At 36.9% G+C, this 21,488-nt stretch overlaps 2 protein-coding genes across 2 annotated transcripts; both read left to right on the top strand.

The window, feature by feature from the left end:
- The first annotated feature begins 10,137 nt into the window (after nt 1-10,137).
- LOC146165709 (uncharacterized) lies at nt 10,138-16,821 on the top strand. Its single transcript, XM_083381007.1, has 8 exons — nt 10,138-10,216; nt 11,358-11,432; nt 11,906-11,962; nt 12,366-12,428; nt 13,010-13,078; nt 13,339-13,528; nt 14,645-14,827; nt 15,417-16,821. The coding sequence occupies exons 1-8, from the start codon at nt 10,193-10,195 to the stop codon at nt 15,536-15,538; spliced, it is 783 nt and encodes a 260-aa protein (XP_083237133.1). The 5' UTR covers nt 10,138-10,192; the 3' UTR covers nt 15,539-16,821.
- Nucleotides 16,822-17,782: 961 nt separating this feature from the next.
- LOC146165708 (protein SPEC3-like) lies at nt 17,783-20,813 on the top strand. The gene is made up of 4 exons (XM_083382078.1): nt 17,783-17,902; nt 19,245-19,416; nt 20,111-20,293; nt 20,512-20,813. The coding sequence occupies exons 1-4, from the start codon at nt 17,876-17,878 to the stop codon at nt 20,631-20,633; spliced, it is 504 nt and encodes a 167-aa protein (XP_083238204.1). The 5' UTR covers nt 17,783-17,875; the 3' UTR covers nt 20,634-20,813.
- The last annotated feature ends 675 nt before the right edge of the window (nt 20,814-21,488 follow it).

Genomic DNA, 21,488 nt, shown 5'->3' with positions numbered 1-21,488 from the left:
ATCTGACTTGTCCGCGCATTGAGCTTCATCGTCGTAGATGTTTATCTGGGGTAAAACACAAATTCCTCTTCTTTTTGTTCCTGAGCATTTAAATCCCAGTCCGATTTTGATTTCATCGTCATTGCAACGAATCTTGTTGTCGCAATAATCATGGATGGAAATGAGATTACCGTTACTGCATCGAAAAAAACTTGTGTGCGTTCCCTTCTCACAAACCCACTGTCCATTTCCACAAACCCTGTCTCTCCGCCCTTCACACGGCCCCATAAGTTGGCGGCAAGCCGTCTTGTTGTGGATCGCTTGAAACTCGGTTTTGCTTGTCTCGTTTGAACAATGAGTTACCTTAACCCTCTTATAATAGCCATCAAGCACAAGTCGATCATGGCATGGCTCATTTCGTCCGACGCACTGGATCCTACCTTCAGCCACTTGTTGCTGGCAAGCTCTGCAAAACCACTCGTCGCTACCGTCCGAACAATCGGTCCGATCGTCACATATGTATTTCTCGCTAACACACTGAAGCCCATCGTTGCAATGTAAACCACTTCCACAGCTGCAGTTCGTCTCATCACTCTTATCGTCACAATGCGCAATCCCATTGCACCACTTACTTAAGCGAACACACCACTTCCCATCGTCGCACATCTTCGCTCCTGGCTTACAAGTTGTGCAGTTCTTCTCATCATCAGCGCGCCTACAATTCCACCTCCCATCACACCACTTACTTTCATGAACACACCGCTTCCCATCGTCGCACTTCTTCGCTCCTGGCTTACAAGTTGTGCAGTTCTTCTCGTCATCACCGCGCCTACAATTCCACCGCCCGTCGCAAACTTGAGTTTGATTGATGCAACGACGAGGCCTTCTACACTCAAACTGATCTTGGGCGCATCTTGCTTTAGCTCCAACGCAAAAGGCGAGCAACGCACAAACACAAGTAAACATTCCCAACTGCATTTTACCAACTTATAGGGTGCAATATCTTGTTTCAAACTACGTATGTGCAAATACAGCGGTTTAATTGGCATATAATATTATGAATTGTTTAATAATTAAAAGTCAAAAACGTGTAAAACATCAATATGGCAAGACTTTCTCTGAATTTTGTGTCGCGTAACTTCACTAACATTTTAAATAGTGTTAAAAACAATAACTAAGAAGTAATGAATTAATATTTTTTTCGGACTAAGGGTTTCCCAACCTTTTTTACACTAGTGCCTCCTTGGGCTCAATATTATTTCATATACCGGCCACGTAGGGAACCTCTGATCTAGCCCTTGCATTGCGCAAATTAAAAGTGGCTAATCGTCTCTTATCTTATTTTTAAACAAGTTGCTAAATTAATTGATTGTTAAATGATAGAGCTAAAGAGAACAAAAAATACAATGTTAACTTAAACACTTTAATCAATCACATAAACTCATATGAAACAATCAAAACTTTACTAAAATTGCTGCAACATTGTGACAAAGGTAAAATATCCTTCTAACACAAAACCAATATAACTTTGTATGTTTGTATATTTTTCAAATTTTATCTTCTTTTGTGAATATTCACTCATGACTGCAAATTTAAATATTTTAAATAATATAATCCCCGCAATATGAAAACAGAGGCTAAAATAACTAAAATAATTTACAAAATCTAAGCACACACCTGCTACTATACCAACTTGTTGATACGCTATAAACCTCTTATAATTATTTATTTGAACTTTGGCACGATTAGCAACATTACATTAGTAGACTGCATAAATATATACCAGCGCAATTTTAATAAAATAATACGCTGCCGTTTAGGTAAAGCGATTTCTAAACGCCATATTGTCCTCCTTGCGTTCGTAATGACCAACGATTACGATAAACAATAAACACTTGGTCTGTCTTTTAAGTTTTAAGATTATTAACACATTATTTATATTCCTTCATATCGCCAAACGAAAAAGTGTTAATAACCTACAACAAAAATTGTAGTGAGCTTTTGCTTTAAAAAAATGCAATTTAACAAAACACTTAATTTCCATGAAGTTAATATGCCGCGGGTCGGTGGAATTAACCCTGCAGGCCGGATCTGGCCGTAGACTGTAGTTTGGTTACCTCTGATTTAAACCAAATAAACTCAACCTTTCCAACGCATTGCCGCCATCTTGAATATATTTACACCAAATTTCAGGTGCGCATTTGCGCGAGTTCAACCGTGAACACAAACCGCTTAAGATTATTTGTATCATGACGTCACGTTACGACGTAATTTGTGACGTCATCTTGAAAATATAAACACAATAAACCACACAAGATATTGATCTCCGAATAAAAACGAAAGATAATTCAGAAAGAAAAATGAGCAAAAACCTATTTTAACCGGGCCACTGTTGAGAAACATGGCGCGTGTTCGTCGACACAAGAACTTTCGATGCTACGGCGGCGATATCTAATCGTTCCATGCCTATTCCAAGCGAATTTGAATGTTGTTTAGATTGCTTAGACCAGGATCGGCAACCCCTGGGACGCGTGATTTTTATGGCACGCCAAATGATTCAACGCGCATCTTATATCACCTCAAGAAAGTGCAACCACATCACTATCGCTTCAATAACATAATAATTAGGGCGATTCCTTTTTGACATGTCAAAAAAAGTCAAAATTATGTCAAAATTTACACTTTAGGTCAAAATTTGTCAAAATTTTTTTAAGTCAAAATCAATTAAAAATGGACATAAATCGTTTACAAATTAAAAAAACGTATAGTCAGCAATTTGAAATTGTCGTTGAGTTAACATTTTATCATAACAATTTGGATTTTAATTACGTTTAAAGACGTTTTAACCGTATTAAATCTTCATTAGAGCAATATTACGGTATACGCGAGCCGGCACCTTTGCAACTTTTTGAATCTGATTTCTGGAATTGAAAATTGAAATATTGAAATAACGTTTTCCAACACTTACATAGTTTAAAGTTGTCAATGCAGCATAAAAAATGAAAACATTCTTTCATCCACAAAATAAGCTTTTCCTAAAAAATAGGAGCAATATCGAAATAGGACTAATATATAATAGTCGTAATATTCTTTAACTCGGAATGAGTCACAAACCCGCCGGAATAACCTAAATGGCCAGAATAAGGCCCTTACAACCTTTCACCCGAAACCAAAAAACCCAACCCCTAAGTACGTCACTAAATCCCCTAATAATTTCAACCCTAATTAATTTTCTAACCCACCCATTACCCACCAGCAACCTCAAGGCCAAACAATCCGGTGCCAAAACAGCGGCGCCATTTATGCTCCGACCACACCAAACGACCAACGCCGAGAAGGTGTCCCCGGCTTATGTAGGTCTTATTGCCTTAAATTTAGATCTTATTCCAACAGATTTAGATCTTATTCAGACGATTTTAGATCTTATTCTGTCGTGGTTATTACTGCGTATTTGGCTTTTTTCTGTCGTTGGTCTTAATGCTTTGGAAATATAGATTATTCTGATTTAGATGTTGTTGATTTGTGGGTCTTATTGCGTGTTTCTATCCAGCTCTAACTAAAGTACATTATGTTTTCATAATTTACAATCTGAAAGGCCTATTTAATTTGTTTTTCTGTTTTGTCTTATCCTCATAGAGCTTACCGTACTTTATAGATAATAAAATTAGGAGGTGTATGACAAAAAATGCTAGCAATCGAAGATTGTCTGAGGACACGTGCATACAATCGTTCACCTCTACCAGGGGTGGCCAACCGGTCAGCAAGGGACACATTTCCGCTGTGTTAACCGCATAGATCCACATTTCTGCTGTGTTAACCGCATAGATCCACATTTCTGCTGTGTTAACCGCATAGATCCACATTTCTGCTGTGTTAACCGCATAGATCCACATTTCTGCTGTGTTAACCGCATAGATCCACATTTCTGCTGTCTTAACCGCATAGAGCCACAGATCACAAATGAGCAGAAGTGACTATAAAAACGCCGTTTTTTACTCACATGCACATATTCTGTATTTTTGCTCAAACAAATTTATTTTAAACTATAAATGAAACACCCGGCGTTGCCCAGGTTAAGTAGGCCTAGAGTATTTACCAATTTATTTCTAGCTGGTACAAAATTAATTACATCTACAATAACCACGATAATGTACGAAGTCTACTTGAATTTTGTCTAGTTAAACCAAATGAAACAATCTATCATACTGTGGGCTCTATATCACTATTACACAATACGTTGTTACATGTTAAACTGCTAGCCTCGTGTTATAGCCCATGATTATAAAAAATAAATGTGGCAATCAGCATACAACCAAAAAATAATGTTACGGATAGCGTAAGATCTTGGTCAGAGGCAAAAATAATGCGAAAATATTTTTTCAAATGCATGACATTTTACTTATGCCCAAACGTTAGCACTATGTGTCACTAAATAGAAATCTCAAGTCATGTGTTTTTATGCTTCACGTGGTGATCGAAATATGTTAGGCCTGCACTGCAAAAAGCAAAGGCGCTGGTCGTCCATACTTATTTGGCGCTGTGTCGGGAATCGGTTAACCCAATGCTTCCCAATATACTCAGAGTAACACCCCACAGCCCGTGTGAAAGCGATTGTTCCAATAGTGCGAAATTCAAGCAAATGCGTAATTCCGCTACAGGCATTATATTGCGTCCAACAACGAAATAAAATTCTGTCTGAAAAGCAAATTAGTGTTCAAACCGCTGCAATAAACGCAATATTTTGCAAACCCAGTCCAAATGTTGCGTTGCTGTACGTTGTCTGTGTAAGTGGATGACTAATGGAAGAATGTTGAGGAAAACGCTGCAATAAACGCAATATTTTGCGAACTTAGACTATCTTTTACATGGTTAAACAAACTGCAAGAAGCCATTGAACATTCCGAAGTAATAGGAGAACATGTAACTTACATTGTAACACAGAAATGGCGATGATTGTCCCTCGATTGTTTGCCGCTAAATGTGTCGGGTAGGGTTTACACCAGTGCTCCGCAACCTTTTTTCACTTGCGGCCAACACAGTTAAAAATATTCGGCGGCACACCAACGAAAGATCTGTCGTTTGACCATAAACAACAATAGCAAATATCCTGGGCTGTCATAAAATAAGGAGCGAATTCTGAATAAACGCGTCGAAGGCGCTGAACGTTTGACATTATTTTATCTTCAGATTGGATTTACGGTCTTCATGAAATATCCTAAGACAACCAAATGGATTCCAGCCATTCGACCGAAATCAAAACAACATCAACGCCGGGATGAAACACAGTTCGGACTAAGACCAAAGCAGGACGAACACTACTTTCGTAATACCGTCTAAATCAGAAGTCCTTACCGGTCGGCCCAACCTAAGCATCACTAACTCCCAGTGTTGTAAACAAGTCATTTTGATATGACTTAAGTCCCAGTCAAGTCTTTTGCGAAAATAACAAGTCAAGTCCCTGTCCAAGTCATCGGTTGCCCAAGTCAAGTCCCAGTCAAGCCATTATGAGAGAAGTCAATTTTAAGTCATGTCATTGACATAAAAGTAAATTATTAAATTATTAAAATTGGTAAACTCGTCCGATTACATGCAACAATTTAACTAAAAAAACACAAACGCAATACACATCAATTAAAGTGGTAATATGCAAAACTTGAGATAAATTCAAATGAAAAACACTTAATTTACTCCCAATTTATTTGCTAAAATGACTTAAGTCCAAGTCAAGTCATTTGGTCAAAGGACTTAAGTCAAGTCAAGTCATTTGAAAACAGTGACTTAAGTGCACTTAAGTCAAGTCAATGACTTAAGTTATTACAACACTGCTAACTCCTCCAATAAATCCAACACTAATATATTTTCTAACCCTACATATTACCCCACCACTACCCTATAACAGGGGCAAACAACCCAAGGTCTAAACAGTGGGGTTCCAATGGCGCCTTAACCGCCGTTCAAACTAGAGCTCCAAAACGTCGACACCAAAACATCCGATGGCCCCCGACCGTCCATTACCCATTCCCTTCAGTTTCAGGCGGTATTTTGTCCATGTAGGACTTTTTTCGATGAAGTAAGGATTGTTTTCGACAGGTTTAGTTCTTTTTTATTAGATCTTATTGTTTCGATGATATTTCTGCGCATTTGGCTTTATTTGTTTGGTTGTCCTAAAACTATGGCATTGTAGATTATTCTGCTTTATATATGACATTTCATTGGTTTCTTCCTAACTCGATGAACCGTTTTCGTGTTAATTCTACTGTAAAAAGTACTCTTATAAATGCAAATAACTCCTCCGGGAAGTCAAAATGCAAAACGCATGTGGACAAAATGATTTTTATTGTCCGGAATTGTTTGAAAAATTTACTACAAATTGCTTGCACAAGCAGATCTTTGGAAAAGACTGTTGCTAGTTGACTTTGGTCGGCACGGAAATGACAAGTCGTACAAACTCGTGTCAGAATTGTTTAAGAGTACTGTTTTAAGTTACTAAAGTAAAGAGCAAAATGTATTTAAAAACAACAGGACGAGCAAGGCGTTATGTAGCCCCGCGGCACATTGGTTGCGGAGCACTGGTTAACTAAATGCTTCCCCACATTAGGAGTAACACTGATATGACCCGTGTGGAGGCGGCATCTAATCTACTGGCGTGATATAAAAGTTTACTGAAGCCGCATGTTACAGCCGGTGGTTTAAAACATATTGCGACAATTTGACATGCAACCAAAGTGCAATGTTGTGTGATGTTTTTCAATGATACGAGTAAATATTCGACTATAACACAACATTAGGCTAAGCATGACATACATCCTTTAGGTAAAGAATACCAGAAGTAGGGTGGGATTCTATCGCATATGGATCGAGCCGAAAATTAACTCTGACAGGAACCACGCTTTACATTTCGACGAGAAAAATGAGCGCAGAAAAGCGTAAATCACTCAGCAACAAGAACAGCGCCAGCTGTGGCAAAAAAATCAACTCTTTGGCACGCTTGAAGGCACTTTCACCCAAAACGCGGCGTAAAAAAGCGCGCCGTGAAAATCGGCGACGTCGCTCATGGGAATGCGTGCGAACGCCGCACGATATCACGGCGCGTTTTGCGACTTCCGCAGATTGATTTAAAGCAGCGCTCGCGCAAATAATATATATTGTGTGGAAAATAAATGTGTTAACATGGCACCACCTTGTTGAAATCGCGTTCAAAACAATGATGAAGATTAAAAACATTTGTTCGTGAAAATACAAACACGTCTCACCTGTAACTTCGATTCCATAGCGAGGTTGAAAAGCTGAAGGGCAAGTTTAAAGGCATTCTCCGCGTGATTAATCTAACTATATTGTAGGCCAGTGGTTTCCGACCTTTCTCGGCTTTTCTTAGCTATAAATCGACAACGTGTACAACATCAATATGGCGAGACTATCTCTTAATTTTGTGTCGCGTAACTTCTTGTAATAAACATTAAATATTGTTGGAAAATTAAATAAAAGTTTATAAATAAATTATTTTTTTAGTCTAAACTGTAAACCTTGCACTACGCAAATTAAAATGAGTAACCGTCTCTTATCTTATTTGTAAACAAGTTGCTAAATTAAAAGATTGGTAAATGATAGAGCTCGCTTTTGAACTAAACAGAACAAAAAATACACTGTCAACTTTGAAACAATCTAAACTTCACTGAAATTGCTGCACTAATGTGATGAAGGTAAAATATCCTTCCAATTACACAAAACCATAGCTAAAATCATATTTAAAACCATAACTACAACAATATAACTCTGTATATATTTTTTTCAAATTTTATCTTGCTTTGTGAATATTCACTCCGGCAACTTTAAATATTTTAAATTTAAATAACAAAATCCCGCAATATGAAACAGATACTAAACTAATTGAAATAAAAACATAAAATTTAAGCACACACCTGCTCAAGGAATAGAATCTGCAGTCAGCGTTTTCTTATTTTTGCTCACGTTTTTTTTCCTTTGTATTCGTCATGCATTTTATTACGAGCGTTAGGCGTCATTCACTGTTAAGCATACAATAGTTACCGGAGGAGCTACTTTTAATCAATATGCTAGCAACAGTTTATAAATTACAAAGATATACATTATTTTAGAAAACCTTTGTTTCATATTTCTTAGTTTCAGGAATATTCGGGTTTTAAAACTTTGGATTTATTTTGTTTAATATGCCTTCTGTTCCTTTAAAAAAAAATTTTTTTTGGAAAAAATATATCAATTCAATATCGCATATTTTCGAAATCACGCAAAGATTAAACTTAAATTTGTCAAAGTTAACTTAGAGGAAGGCAAATCTATAATGAAAATATCAACAACGAAAATGGAAAATTAGTTGGTTATGAAAGCTGTTCACAAAATGCTACCTTTATGTATATGGACAAACGTAATTTGTTTTCGATAATTTTTTAAATTATTTTACTATTATAAGTGTTTATTCTCTATAGATCACCTTTGTACGCTCAGCCGCTAAAAGTCACTCATACGAGCAAAACTGCGCCGTGCCACCAGTATGGCGCTTCATTTCTAGCCTTGCAAATTTTAGAAATAACATTAGGCAAGTCGCACATATCTAAGCTGCATGAACGTATACCTCGCGCAATATCCAAAGTTTCCAATATGGTTGCTACTAGAAAGCAATGTTTAGCCTAAAAAACATAATCTAATTTAGGCGTGTAACTAAATTATATTAAAATTTGTCAAAAAAACATAGGTCATCGGTGGTTATATTGGATTTGTGATTTGTTAGATGCTCACTCTGACTTCCATTTAGTTTCCAGTTGAATTAACTCTTAATTTTTGCAGGTCCCCATTTAAATCCTGATGCTGTTTATAGAATCAAGTAATTCGATACTAAAAGTTCAAAAGCGTATTGAAATAAAACCTTTTTTTAATTCTTTATTGTGAACACAAAAGCTGCTTGTATATAGAGTCTAAGCTTTATTGTTAAATTATGAACTTTTACAATGAGTATAGATAAGGAAATGTTTGTATTTAAAGAAAAAATGCCTGGTATTCATTTCTGCACATGTGTAAAGTGTGACTCTTTGTGGTTAACAAAGTAATTTTGTGTAACACTGAGTTTTTGGTTTCCCACTGATCGTCCTGGTTCATGTATTATCTCGCTACAGGTGTTCTTTTGCGTGGGTTAGCTTCCGGCAAAACTGAAAATATTACGAGCACCTACGTGTACCCATACCTTGATATACTTACGCCCGACATCTGGGTCGCGTCTAAAAAGGTTTACTACCGCTACGCTAGAAGAATGTGTACAATATTTAACAAAGAAGCCGAACGCTCAGTTGAGTCTATAGCATTGTGCTCTGACCAAGTCTGGGCGCTGTTTATTATTCAAGCTCTTAACCCATTGTGTGGCCGTTGTATTTGGTGTGTCGCCGACCAGAGTAGTTCACATGGTTAGATATATTAAGGTCATATTAACTAAGACATGGTCTATAAATTCCAACTTTTCCGCCCATGTCGTATGTTTAGTTCGCTTACTAAGGATTATACCAGTGGTTCCCAACCGGGGTGCCGCGGCACTCTAGGGCGTCTTTTTTAATGCTCAAGGGTTTCCAATTTTGCTCTATTGGTAAGCTTCTTGATACAACTTTTGTGTACGAAAAATGTGCAAAAAACTAAAGGTTTTTTCAACCTTGTTGCACAGTTAATGTGCTGTTACAATCTCGTTTGTAACGTTACAGTTTACCATTCAGCAAAAATACGACCAATGGTGCCGCGAACTATTTATAATTTCCGTGGGTTGCCGTAAGCAAAACTAAAAAGGTTGGGAACCACTGGGTTAGAGCTGCGCTGTAAATCCAAAGCTTCGCTGTTTTTCGCACGCTTACTATTTGAACCGCCGCGAAAAAAACAGTGAGAATAAAAATCAGTTATTTCCCAAACAATAATATTTCGTTACCACGAGCCAGCCGAGTTGGCACTAGAATAGTCGGCCACCCCAATAACACAATAAGGTATACAGTAACAAAAGAGCAGAGCGCGTATAAGGAAGTCTAGGCACGCACTACAGCATTCTACTACACGCTGTTAGTAGTCTGCGGCCTTTAGCTACCAAGCAACGGTCTCTCTCTCGCCGAAACGAGTCTTTACTCGCCCTTACATTTAACACTTAGCAGTGAACGAGGAAGTTGTTGTTAATTGTGTGTTTTGAGGAAGTTGTTGGGATAAAGGCAAGATGCACGACAAAGGACTTATGATGGTAAGTCTGTGTTTTATGCAGGTGTATGGATGTAGAATAATTTCTTACCGAAACGCTCAATATTTAAAAAATAATACGTTACAAAGTTGCGCCATAATGTTAAGGGAAGGCGGGGCAAAACAAATCATTTAAGGCAGTGCTCGACAAACCTTTTTCTTGCGGCCCAAAGTGCTCTTTTCAGAGCTATGGAGGCCCACAACATAGCCTTTAAAATGACGTCACAAATCTTCTCCCCTCCCTGGTTTGTGCGAAATCGAGTCACTCTGATGTTTGTCGTATTTTTCGACGATAGTCACTGTTCAGAAAACAAATATTGACGCTGGCAATTTTCGTTAACGAGAAAACTGAGGGGCCGTTTTGCCCCGCTTTCCCCTATATTTTTAATTAAACTCTTTTCTTAAAAAATTAATTACTTTTTTAATATACATTAATTTTTTTAATTAGGTCTTCGCGGACCCCCAAAACTAGTCCACGTACCCAAGTGTAAAAACAAGATTATAAGTAATAAGTGTGTAGTTATAGCTGGGCATTACTATGGGGTTACATTACAGAAAATTATACTTGTGATTAGAAATGCATATATAATATGCGTGAGGTTAAATCGGACCAAAAGATTAAACTAATTAACAAAATATCAAAGAAACCTTGTTCTGGGCAAACCGAAAGTATAGTAATGCTATTGCGTTGTTGTTTCAGTGCGACTTCGCTATTTAGTTTAAATACGAAACGTAACCATTGGCGGTGCCTTCAGGACATTAAACAAATATCTTTTGAGCATAATGGCTGCAGGTTGTAGTAAGACTTAATAAGAATATCAAAGCCCACACAGAAGTAGGGAGAATTTTGAACATTTCGAATAACTCTTTATTCATTTTCAACATATTTTTAATCAGTGTCTTCTCTCTATGTTGAAAATGAATATATTGAGTTATTCAAAACGTCCAAAATGCTACCTACTGCTATGGGCTTTTATATTTATATTAAGTCTTAAAATAAATATTATTTTTCTTCTCTGGCGTCTGATGTGCAATCCAAAGAGGAAGATAAACAATAAATAAATATTGTTTTATTTTGCTTACTTCGTTCAACGACTGATTTCTCCAGTAATTTAGCGACATTAACCAAATGTTTTTGCTTGCAGACCCACATGCAGCAGATGGCCGCACAGGAGACTGTGATGCAGCCGACCACACAACCCACCAACCAGCTTATTATGGTGAGCCTGGTCCGCAATGTGCTTTGAATCAAATTCAAGTAATTAAACAAACAGACCTGAACAACTAGATAATTCTGGTTTTCTAATCTAATAAATGCGGCTAATTCTAATTCTAATCTAATTTGTGAATTGCCTGTGTGCTCTAATTCTAGTTCTGAATTCGAATTTTGCCAAAAATGCTGCTTTGTCCAACGGCATTTTTAGTTTCTCAGTCAAAACCACGATTTTGAATTAATAAATCCTATTTGGTTGTAATAACCTGTGGTGAGTTTTGCAAACTGAAAAGCATGGGCTGTTATAATTAAGACCGATATAACCACATAAATATTTTATCACATTCTTAAAATTAATTGATTGTGAATTACTCAAAAGTAATTCTAGTTTAAATTCTAGTTAATTCTTTAGCTTTTAAGAATTCGGTAATGTTAATTCTAATCTAATTTTAAAACCTAAAATGTTTTTTTCCCAAACAGCTCCAGGAACCTCACGTTCAGACGACGATCGTGCAACCAACCACGCAACTTACCGCGGTAAACACCAAGTTATTAATGCAATTACATATTTATGACTTAGCCTTAAGCTATTTTAAAAAATACTTGATCTAGACTTGAATTGTTTAATACTTGGCTTAGAAAAAAACTAAATTATTTTTCCAAGACTTGTTAAAGATTTGCTTTTCACAACTCGAACTTGTGTTTTTGCAAACGACTATGATTTGGATTTAAGCTACCTTAAAAAATTACCTTAAAAACTTAGCTTGTATTTTAATTATCTTAAAAAATACTTGATCTACATTTTTTATTTCAATATGTGAATTCAAAATAAACTTTATTGCAAATAAATAAAATTTACTCGATATCAACGGCTTGGTTTAGATTTTCTTTCCACAACTCAAACTCCATGCATTTAACAAATACTTTTACTTCCTCACAGCCCCATCAGGTCCAGCCTCACGTTCCAACCACCATCGTGCAATCAACTACTCAGCTAACCACGGTAATTTCAAAAAAAAAAAAACAAGATCTAACTCTTCTTGAATGAGCCGTGATCTAAACTTTAACTTGAATAATACATGATTTGGAGTTTGGTAACCTTAAAAATTACATGATTTTAATTTAAGATAATTTTAACAAAACAAAATCAAGACCTAACTCTTCTTAAATGAGCAATTACCAAAACTTAAGTTTTCGTAAAAAAATACTTGCCCTAGACTTAAATTATTTAAAAAAAAACTTGACTTTACTTTTTAAATTGATAAACGCTTAATTAAGCCTGAATATACTGTTGCTGGGAGCTTTATCAAATACAAATTGTTCGTCCGACAAAGATTTTATTAAATATGCCAACGGTTCGGTGAACCATTCAATTTTCATCAGGGAAATGTACTTGGAACTATCAGCGGTGTTTTGCATAAATATTTCCTTTGAGTTCATTGCCCTGATGAAGATTACCTAAATAGTTTTTCGAATATATATATATAAACATATATATATTTGTTTAATGAATAATTTATTATTGTAAATTAAAATAGTTCTTACCCCTCAAAATCCACGAAACTGACACTTCTACTTCAACAGCCCAAACAACAAGAGATGCAGCCAGAGGTTAAGGCCACCCTAATGCAGCCAACAACCCAATTTACCGCGGTAAACACCTATACCAGTAACGCTATTTGATATTTATTAGTTATTTGTCAAAAACCGTGACTCTGGCTTAAGTTATTTTGCAAATACCTTTACTTAACTTGGGTTAAATTCTATTGCAAATATTTTGCATACTGAAATCTTTTAACTACTGGTTAAAACTTAATTCTTACAACTCAAACATATTTTATCCCTCACAGTCCAAAAAGCAACCACAAGCTCAGCCCAAGGTGAAAAAAAAACATCCACTGTTTTCCTCCCAGCCTGTACAGCAGCAGCAGCAGCAGCAGCAGCAGCCTCAAACCCTGGTGCAGACGACGGTGATGCAGCCGAGCACGCAAGTAACCACGGTAACAACCAAGAGCAGCAGTGGGATGCGAGATGCGATCCCTGCTCTTCCGATGCCGCTCGCTGTCATCCTCTGCATCATCAACTTCATCCTCCCTGGCATTGGTAAGAATGTAGACCTTTGGGCAGGGGCGGGCAACTTATACTTGGCGGGCCGGATTCCTGGTAGATATATTCATCGTACTGCCACAGCTTGCATGGTTTGTTGCATAATGTTGTATTCTTTAAACACGGCAACACTTCCATTGCACAACAAACATACTGCTTTCTTGCCGAATAAAAATATAGCATAAGGTGAATATTTTGTCTTATTTTAGTAATTCAACCTATTCCAGTCGCACTCGGGTTTATTCCACTGGCCGGGGTCGGATTCGGGAGTTGAACTCGAGTTATTTTAACCGACTCTGCAGCCCTCCTTAAAACTACTCGAGTCCCGAGCCTGGTGTGCGCATGCGCAGTAGCAAATTAGAAAACTGATATGACCGCCAACTGTAAATTTTGAAGGCGAAATAGCAGATATGGTGGAATATTTTCGAATAATATATTGTCGGTGGATAAATTATATGACACCAGTATGAGTGGATTTCTGAAAATTTTGCAGTTTACGAAATTTTCAGAAATACTTCTTGCCATCTTCAGTGAAAAAATAGCAAAATATGGCTCAAGCTTTTTTATGGAAATTACTACCAAACCCGAGTATTGTGTTCCAAAAATTTATGTTGCTTTTATCAAAAGTGACAACTTTTTTTACCAGCTTGAATTGTTTAGGCACAATCCTAGCTGGTTTTAGCGTGTAAATTGCGTGACTTAAGTTTAAAATAACTTGACTGTGTGTGGCGAATCGGGGTGTTTAGTTAGGGGTAAGAAGGCTGCTGGCCCTGAAGACGAGAGCTGACGGCTGCCTAGTCTCTTACAAGTTCTTAATCCGACTCCAAAGGAGCAGGCCGCTAGAATACCTGTCCTTAACTTCTTGTACTCTAGGCAAAGACAATCCACTCAGTAGATGTTGCCCGTCGAGTATATTAACAAATATCAGAAACACAACGATAAACGGAGCGGTGATTCAAGCCGCTATTAGTAAGACGTATAAAATAGAATGCATGCGAAACGCTGAAAACGCACAATTCGGCGTTAGGTCACGCGTCAGTGAACAACGGTCACGTGTATACTGACGTCACAGTAGGCTAACTGCTACAGTGCTACATGTATTTGTTTGCACAGGCACAATAATCGCAGCTTTCAGCGTGTTGTGCTGCGGAAACGTGGGCCAGTCTGGAGGAGGAAGGTTTGGAACTTTCTGCATCAACTTCTGGGTCGGAATCCTTCAACTTCTCACAATCGGGATGATCCTGGGCTGGGTTTGGAGCATTATATGGGGCTACGCCTTCATCGCAAGTGCAGCAAGTAAGAAAAGGGTTCAATGAGTTAAAAGGAATCTACTGACTATTTTCACCACTATTGCAATGAATGATTCAAGTTAGTGCGTGTTTCCACAACAGAATCTTGCCCCCAACAGAAACTTTACGCCGACGATAAAAGTTCTAAAATTTTATAACAGCTTGAGAAGCGCATCGCTTCAGTCAGCAAGGTCTTAAGGACACTTAAGTCATTGTTTCCAAATGGCTTGACTTGAAGTAAGAATAGGGGGTTTAACTCAGGGGTATACAGTTTAAATCATAAACACATACGTTCAAAGATGACGTCACAGAGTTACGTCATAACGTGACGTCATAAAACAAATACTAAGATGTTTTCTAACTTTTAGTTTGTGAAGATAAGTAATCTTAAAAGAAGACGAAACTAAAATATATTTTGATTTTTTTGCCAGGTAAACTTTTTAAACAGGGTGGGTTATTTAACGTTAAATAGAAATTAACGGTGACGCGAGTTTAAATATGCCTGAATTTCTAGGCACTCAACGGAAAAGTATTTTCAGTCTTTCAGATCTAAAAAACAAACAGTTTTCAACTAACAAAATGTTTTTGTTGGGCAGGTGACGGAAATGAAACGAGCACATCAGTAGTTGTTTCCCAGCCAGGAATGATGATGCAACAAAATGCAGCTCAACCTCAGCAACAACAACAACAACAACAACCTATACCAGTCGCCTACTAACAACAACTACCACAGCTAGTTGTTCAACAAACACGGTTTATGTTAAGTTCCCTGTGATTTGTGTAAACTTGTGAAAGCGTTTAGTGACGTCATATGTTTCCACCCGGAATCGATATTTTAGGCCGATCCAAACATGACGTCATAGCTATGGAACAGACAAAATCGATTGAAACGTTCAACATTTTTCTACTTTTTAATCAAAAAATTGCTTTAGCGTTTTGAAGTTCACTTACCTTCAGTTCTTAACCTTTTATTTTGAGTAAATTTTACCTCCTAAGTTTGAATCGCTTCGTTGGATCGCGGATCATGGCTGAAATTCCAAGATTATTTTGTATCGGAAACTGTAGTTGAAATTCTTCTATAACTGTGGTATCAGATCGGCACCGATACCACCTATTATCGGACGAGTAACGATACAACAACTTTGCATCAGGTATCGGATCCGATCTGATATTATCGGACATAATTGTAAAGCGTGATTAACTTTTTATAGTTTTCTTACTCGTAGAGTCTAGCGCATTATTTTCTAGAATATTCTTACATCGGGAACATAACCACAATGTACCCTGAAGTTGTTTTGCAAAATAAAGTGATAAAATAATCACCAACAGTCCATTTCACATCTCCATGATTTTACTCGAAAATCCCAAATAATTTATACTGGCAAACATTAATTGAAATAAGTTTTCTTCGGCTGAACTGACCACTGTCGTGTCCTGTTTAATAAATCGCCGTACTAAAACCAGACTTGGGCAACTAGATACTTCTTGTTTTCAATTCAATGAATTAGAGCAAAATGCGGTTAAACATAAATTGTGTGCTAATTCTAGTTCCAATCTAATCCGAGTGTCACCAAATTGTTGCTTTGTCCAACTTCATTTTTAGTCTCTCAGTCGAAAAACAGAAAAAGCAACTATTTTACAAGAGAAATATTTCCCATCCATATTCTTATGAAAGTAAACTAATATATTGTGAATTATTTAACATAGTTCTAGTTCAAATTAGAATTTAAAGTGTTGAAGTATTCACTAATTTTAATTCTAACCTTATTTGGAAAAAGCTAATTTAAACCAGTTGCCCAAGTATGACTGGAAGGTATATTTTACCTGATGTCTTGTGATTTGTCCTGCATTGTTGTGGTTTAAGCAGTAAACTGTTTCATTCCTGTTAAATATATTTTGTTGCATTTAGTTTTGATCAAGTTCTGTATGTACTGCTTCTTTTTGAGCTTCTTTATTTCCATTTTAAGTATTTTTTATTTTTAAATCATTTTGTGGTTCTTCGCTGACCCTTCGTTATGCTGTCTTTCTGGCAATTAAAAATATATATTTTTTAAAATATTATTATTTTTAGTTTAATTAATTCAGTCAAGACCAGTGGTGAAACAAAACACATATAAGAGGTTATTTGCGCTGGTTTAAATAAAACTAAATGGAGGTTATTATTGTTTATTAACAAGGATTGTCAGTCGGAGGCAAATTTAAATTAAACTTTGATGAATTTTGAACTAAACTACAGTTTCATGAAGATCAATAAATAAACTTGGTAAGTACTTTTGCTTTCTTTGTTTGATTATAATGATCAGGTCAAAACAATTTGACACTAAATTATTTTTCCGCGACCGCGACCATCATTTTTTTACCGTTGTCCGGACATAAAACTAGAGTAGACGATATTCGTAAGTTTTTGACGTAAGAAAGTTAAATAAGATTGCAAAACATTAAATACATTGAACGCAGCTTTTAAAAGAAAACATGTCAATAAAAATAAATGCTATAAAACCGTTAGAATTTTGCGTTAACAAAAGGAAATCTAACTGCCAACCTACAAGTTTACCTCAAAAAGCCACTTTGAAAGGGCTAGATCACAAATTGTTGTACACCTATGTGTGTGCATCTTACATAAAACGGCACCATAACTTTAATTTATTGTTATAACTGAAACATTGGCTGAAGTTTCGCGTTTGTCTGCAAAGGTAAAACATTTTATTAGTTGTTTTGCAGTCCTGTTATGACGTCACTTTGTGACGTACCGGTGGTCATTAAAAATTTCATTATTTCCGGCAAAAAACATTATACAATTTCAACCCAGGTTGAAATACTACGAGCGCTGACACTAGAAAAAAGGAACAACCTTAACATAGACACAAAACACACCGGAATGTGTGGAAACAAAGCGATGTAACCCGAGCCCGGCCTTATTTGTTGCTCAATCTCTCTAGCAACGGTTTTTTTTAAAAAGGCCCCACGGAGATGCGAGGCGAGTCGAGGCTTATTCTCTCACTGTCCAACTGGAAGCAGCTGTTTGTGTATTTTGAGGAGGTTGTTGAAATAAAAGATGCAGCAGCAGCAAGGATATGGAGTGGTAAGTGTGTGTATTAATGTTTGGGTTTTATGTTAGACTGGTGTGAGGTTATGGCTTGTTTTGGGAAATTATAAACCTTTTATTAAGGCGCAAATTTTTCAAAAAGGTTTTTGAAGTAGGACAAGGTATTTTTAAGTGTATCGATATGTTTGATGAAAAGGCAAGATTGCAGATGAACATATTTGTATAAAAAGCGAAAAGGCGGTTTGCCTGAAAATCCTTTAAAGGACGAATGTTTCGATGTATGAAGTTACACAAGGTATTACAATTATATTGATAAGTGTGTCGGTATAGTTGGTTGTGCGTCTTACATCTTGATTCTAAATCACAGATGGAAATATTTTACATTCAGTTTAGCTGTGACAGCGAGTGCATATGTCCCCGGGCGCCCAAATACAGGGGCGCCCAAATGAACCTTACAAATGGCAAAATCAGGCTGTTTCCTTTAAATACAATTTTCTATTAAAATTTGAATTGTTTTTTCGTATAAAATAAGGTATATTATGTTGTTGTAATAGAAAATGTGATTAAACATCGAGGAGGGAGCGCCAATTTTATAGTTTGTCCCCGGGCGCAAAATAGACTGGCTACGCCTCTGTGGTGTAGCAGTTTGATTTAGTTAGGTCGCCGACTTCTGTAGTTCCATGGTTAGATTTATTGCGGTTAATTTTGAGAAATATTCTCCATAATTTAGCAAAACTTGGTGAATTACGAGACATTGCTCATATTAAATTTGCACTTATTATAAGATTGATGCCTTAAGTTTCGCACGATTCGAAAATATTTTAGCCCAATGTTCCCCTGCGTCTGACCGAACCCTCGAAAATAAAAGTTTGGCAACTTAAACGATACAAAGGCGATTTTTCGCTTTGTTCAAATCTGCAACAGCTTTGTAATGTTGCCTTTGTATTTAAAGTAACCCTTCCATAAAATATTAACAAAATAAACGAGTGTATGGTGTTCTACAGGTTATTCTTGATTATGTTACGTTTTGATGTTACTTTGTGACGTCACATTTTGACGTAACTTTACGACGTCATATCTGAAAAAAGTCATGCCTTCCAAATAAAATTGGTAGAATGTAAGGAGGCATCGATGCCGACAGGATATCACATTAAAATAGAAATCTCAGCCATGGTTTGCAATCCAACGCAGAGATTACAGTTTTGCATAACAATCTAAACAAGTTTTTTTTTTCCTTGATTAAGTATAGTAATGACGTCATTTAGTATCAGATCGATACTTTTGTCCAAAATGCCAAGTATCGCGCATCCCTGATATTCTTAAAACATTTTCTTTTTTTCCAACATTAAAAACTTAATTTTTTTTTTTTCGCTTTCAGCCAGTACAGCAGCAGCAGCAGCCCCAGTCTCAAACGACGGTGATGCAGCCGAGCACGCAGGTAACCACGGTAACAACCAAGAGCAGCAGTGGGATGCGAGATGCGATCCCTGCTCTTCCGATGCCGCTCGCCGTCATCCTCTGCATCATTAACTTTATCCTCCCTGGCATTGGTAAGATCATCTTTGTGTAGCTTTAAATATATTGCGGTGTGGAAGGCATCGGTGAGATTGTGGCGTTTATTACTCACTCAAGGAACAGCCAACCCAGGCGTAAACTCAAAAGTATTTCGAATCGGAATGCAAAACAGTAGTTCGCACCTGTACATTAAAAAGAACACACAATATGACCCACACAGCAACAATGACTAAACCAGGGGTCGGCAACTTACGGTCCGCCAAAGTAATTCATCCGGCCCGCCGCCTATTTGACAAACTAGATACGAGTCTATTTTACATACATTTTGGCTCTATTAACTACATAACTGCGAAAAATCTTCTGATCTTTCTACATCCTGTTTGTTCATATGTCGATGCTGTCTTTCGAACTAGATCAGCGCTTCTTTAGCGTTGCGCCGTGCCTGCCACGTGCGTCGCTATATATATATCGGACATATGATTTTAAACATTTCATTATTTTCGGAAAGGTAATAAAATCTTGCAAGAAATTTAAAAGAAATACCGCTATATAATCGTCCAAGGTGTTATCACGACGGGTTTAATCTTATCCAACGGTTTATTGCAATACATTATTGCGACCATTAAAGATCAGTCCAATTTCGGTCTTATTGCGGGAGTCCAACTAATTATCTTGGTGGTATTTAATCAAATTTGACAACATTTTTAACATTGAATTGCATTTGTTTAGGCACAATAATCGCAGCTTTCAGCGTGTTGTGCTGCGGAAACGTGGGCCAGTCTGGAGGAGGAAGGTTTGGAACTTTCTGCATCAACTTCTGGGTCGGAATCCTTCAACTTCTCACACTCTGGCTGATCCTGGGCTGGGTTTGGAGCATTATATGGGGCTACGCCTTCATCGCAAGTGCAGCAAGTAAGAAAGGGGTTCAATGAGTTAAAAGGAATCTACTGACTATTTTCACTGATTCACAAGTTCGATTTATCTATTTTCTTAATCTATATTCAAAGCAGTGTGGTAATGACTTGAATCAAGTGCACTCCAGTAACAATTTTCAAATGACTAGATAACAGTTTAGTTTTCTAAAAACAAACAAACAGTTTTTCAACTAACAAAATGTTTTTGTTGGGCAGGTGACGGAAATGAAACGAGCACATCAGTAGTTGTTTCCCAGCCGGGAATGATGATGCAACAAAATGCAGCTCAACCTCAGCAACAACAACAACAACAACAACCTATACCAGTCGCCTACTAACAACATCTACCACAGCTAGTTGTGTGTAACTCTTTCACAGAATTGGATTTTAAATAAAAATTGTTTTTCTTGTTCCGTGTTGGAAACAGCAGCGTCAGTGAATGTTTAAATCATTTTTTGTGTATCATTTTGCAACGTCAAACGTTCATTTATAAAGTAAATAAATAGCTTTTTTGTGTATTGTTTTTGATGTAAACACTAGACATAGATTCTGCAAACAAAAACATTTTTTGACGCTATTTGTGCATCCCTCCCAAAATATGTATTTTTGGCGTTCTCGCGTCGTTCTGAGCAGCAGCACATAATGCTTTTTTGCCAGTTGAACCTAAATTCGTAGTTTTCACTATGATTTTAAACGCACTTTGTTACGCATTTTGCTGGAACGTGAACAGGGGGCAATATAGTTTAAAAAACTACCAGGAGCCATAAAAGTTGCGAACCACTGGACAAGCAGTAAATAAATCAGCATGTTCCAACATATATCCGAAAATCACCAGTATATTTTATCTTTATTACTGGGCTAGCTTTAGAAGCGGAATAACAATCGGCCTTAATGTAAATATTTTCGCCATATAAATGAATGGCATCATCTGTTCTGTTGTGGAAACCCATAGTTAAGCTTAATACTGGGCTGTATAATGAAAGGCACCAGCCTTTCGTTTCAAAAGCCATTGTTTGTCGTTCCAAACATTGTTATTATTCTTTTGTTGTTGAAAAAGGCCATTGTGTGTCTTTGTTTTTGTTACATTTTCTAGAAACTGGTTTTAAACAATAAACTTAAACGTTCTTAACAAAACAAAGACTTTAAGAAACCTTCGGAATAAAACATGAAGCGTAACAGCAGAAGGTTTTAGT

This window comes from Ascidiella aspersa, chromosome 2, assembly GCF_963924565.1.
Source record: "Ascidiella aspersa chromosome 2, kaAscAspe10.2, whole genome shotgun sequence".
NCBI lineage: Eukaryota > Metazoa > Chordata > Ascidiacea > Phlebobranchia > Ascidiidae > Ascidiella > Ascidiella aspersa.
The sequence above is the reverse complement of the archived record's forward strand: the minus strand, read 5'-3'. Positions and strand labels throughout refer to the sequence as shown.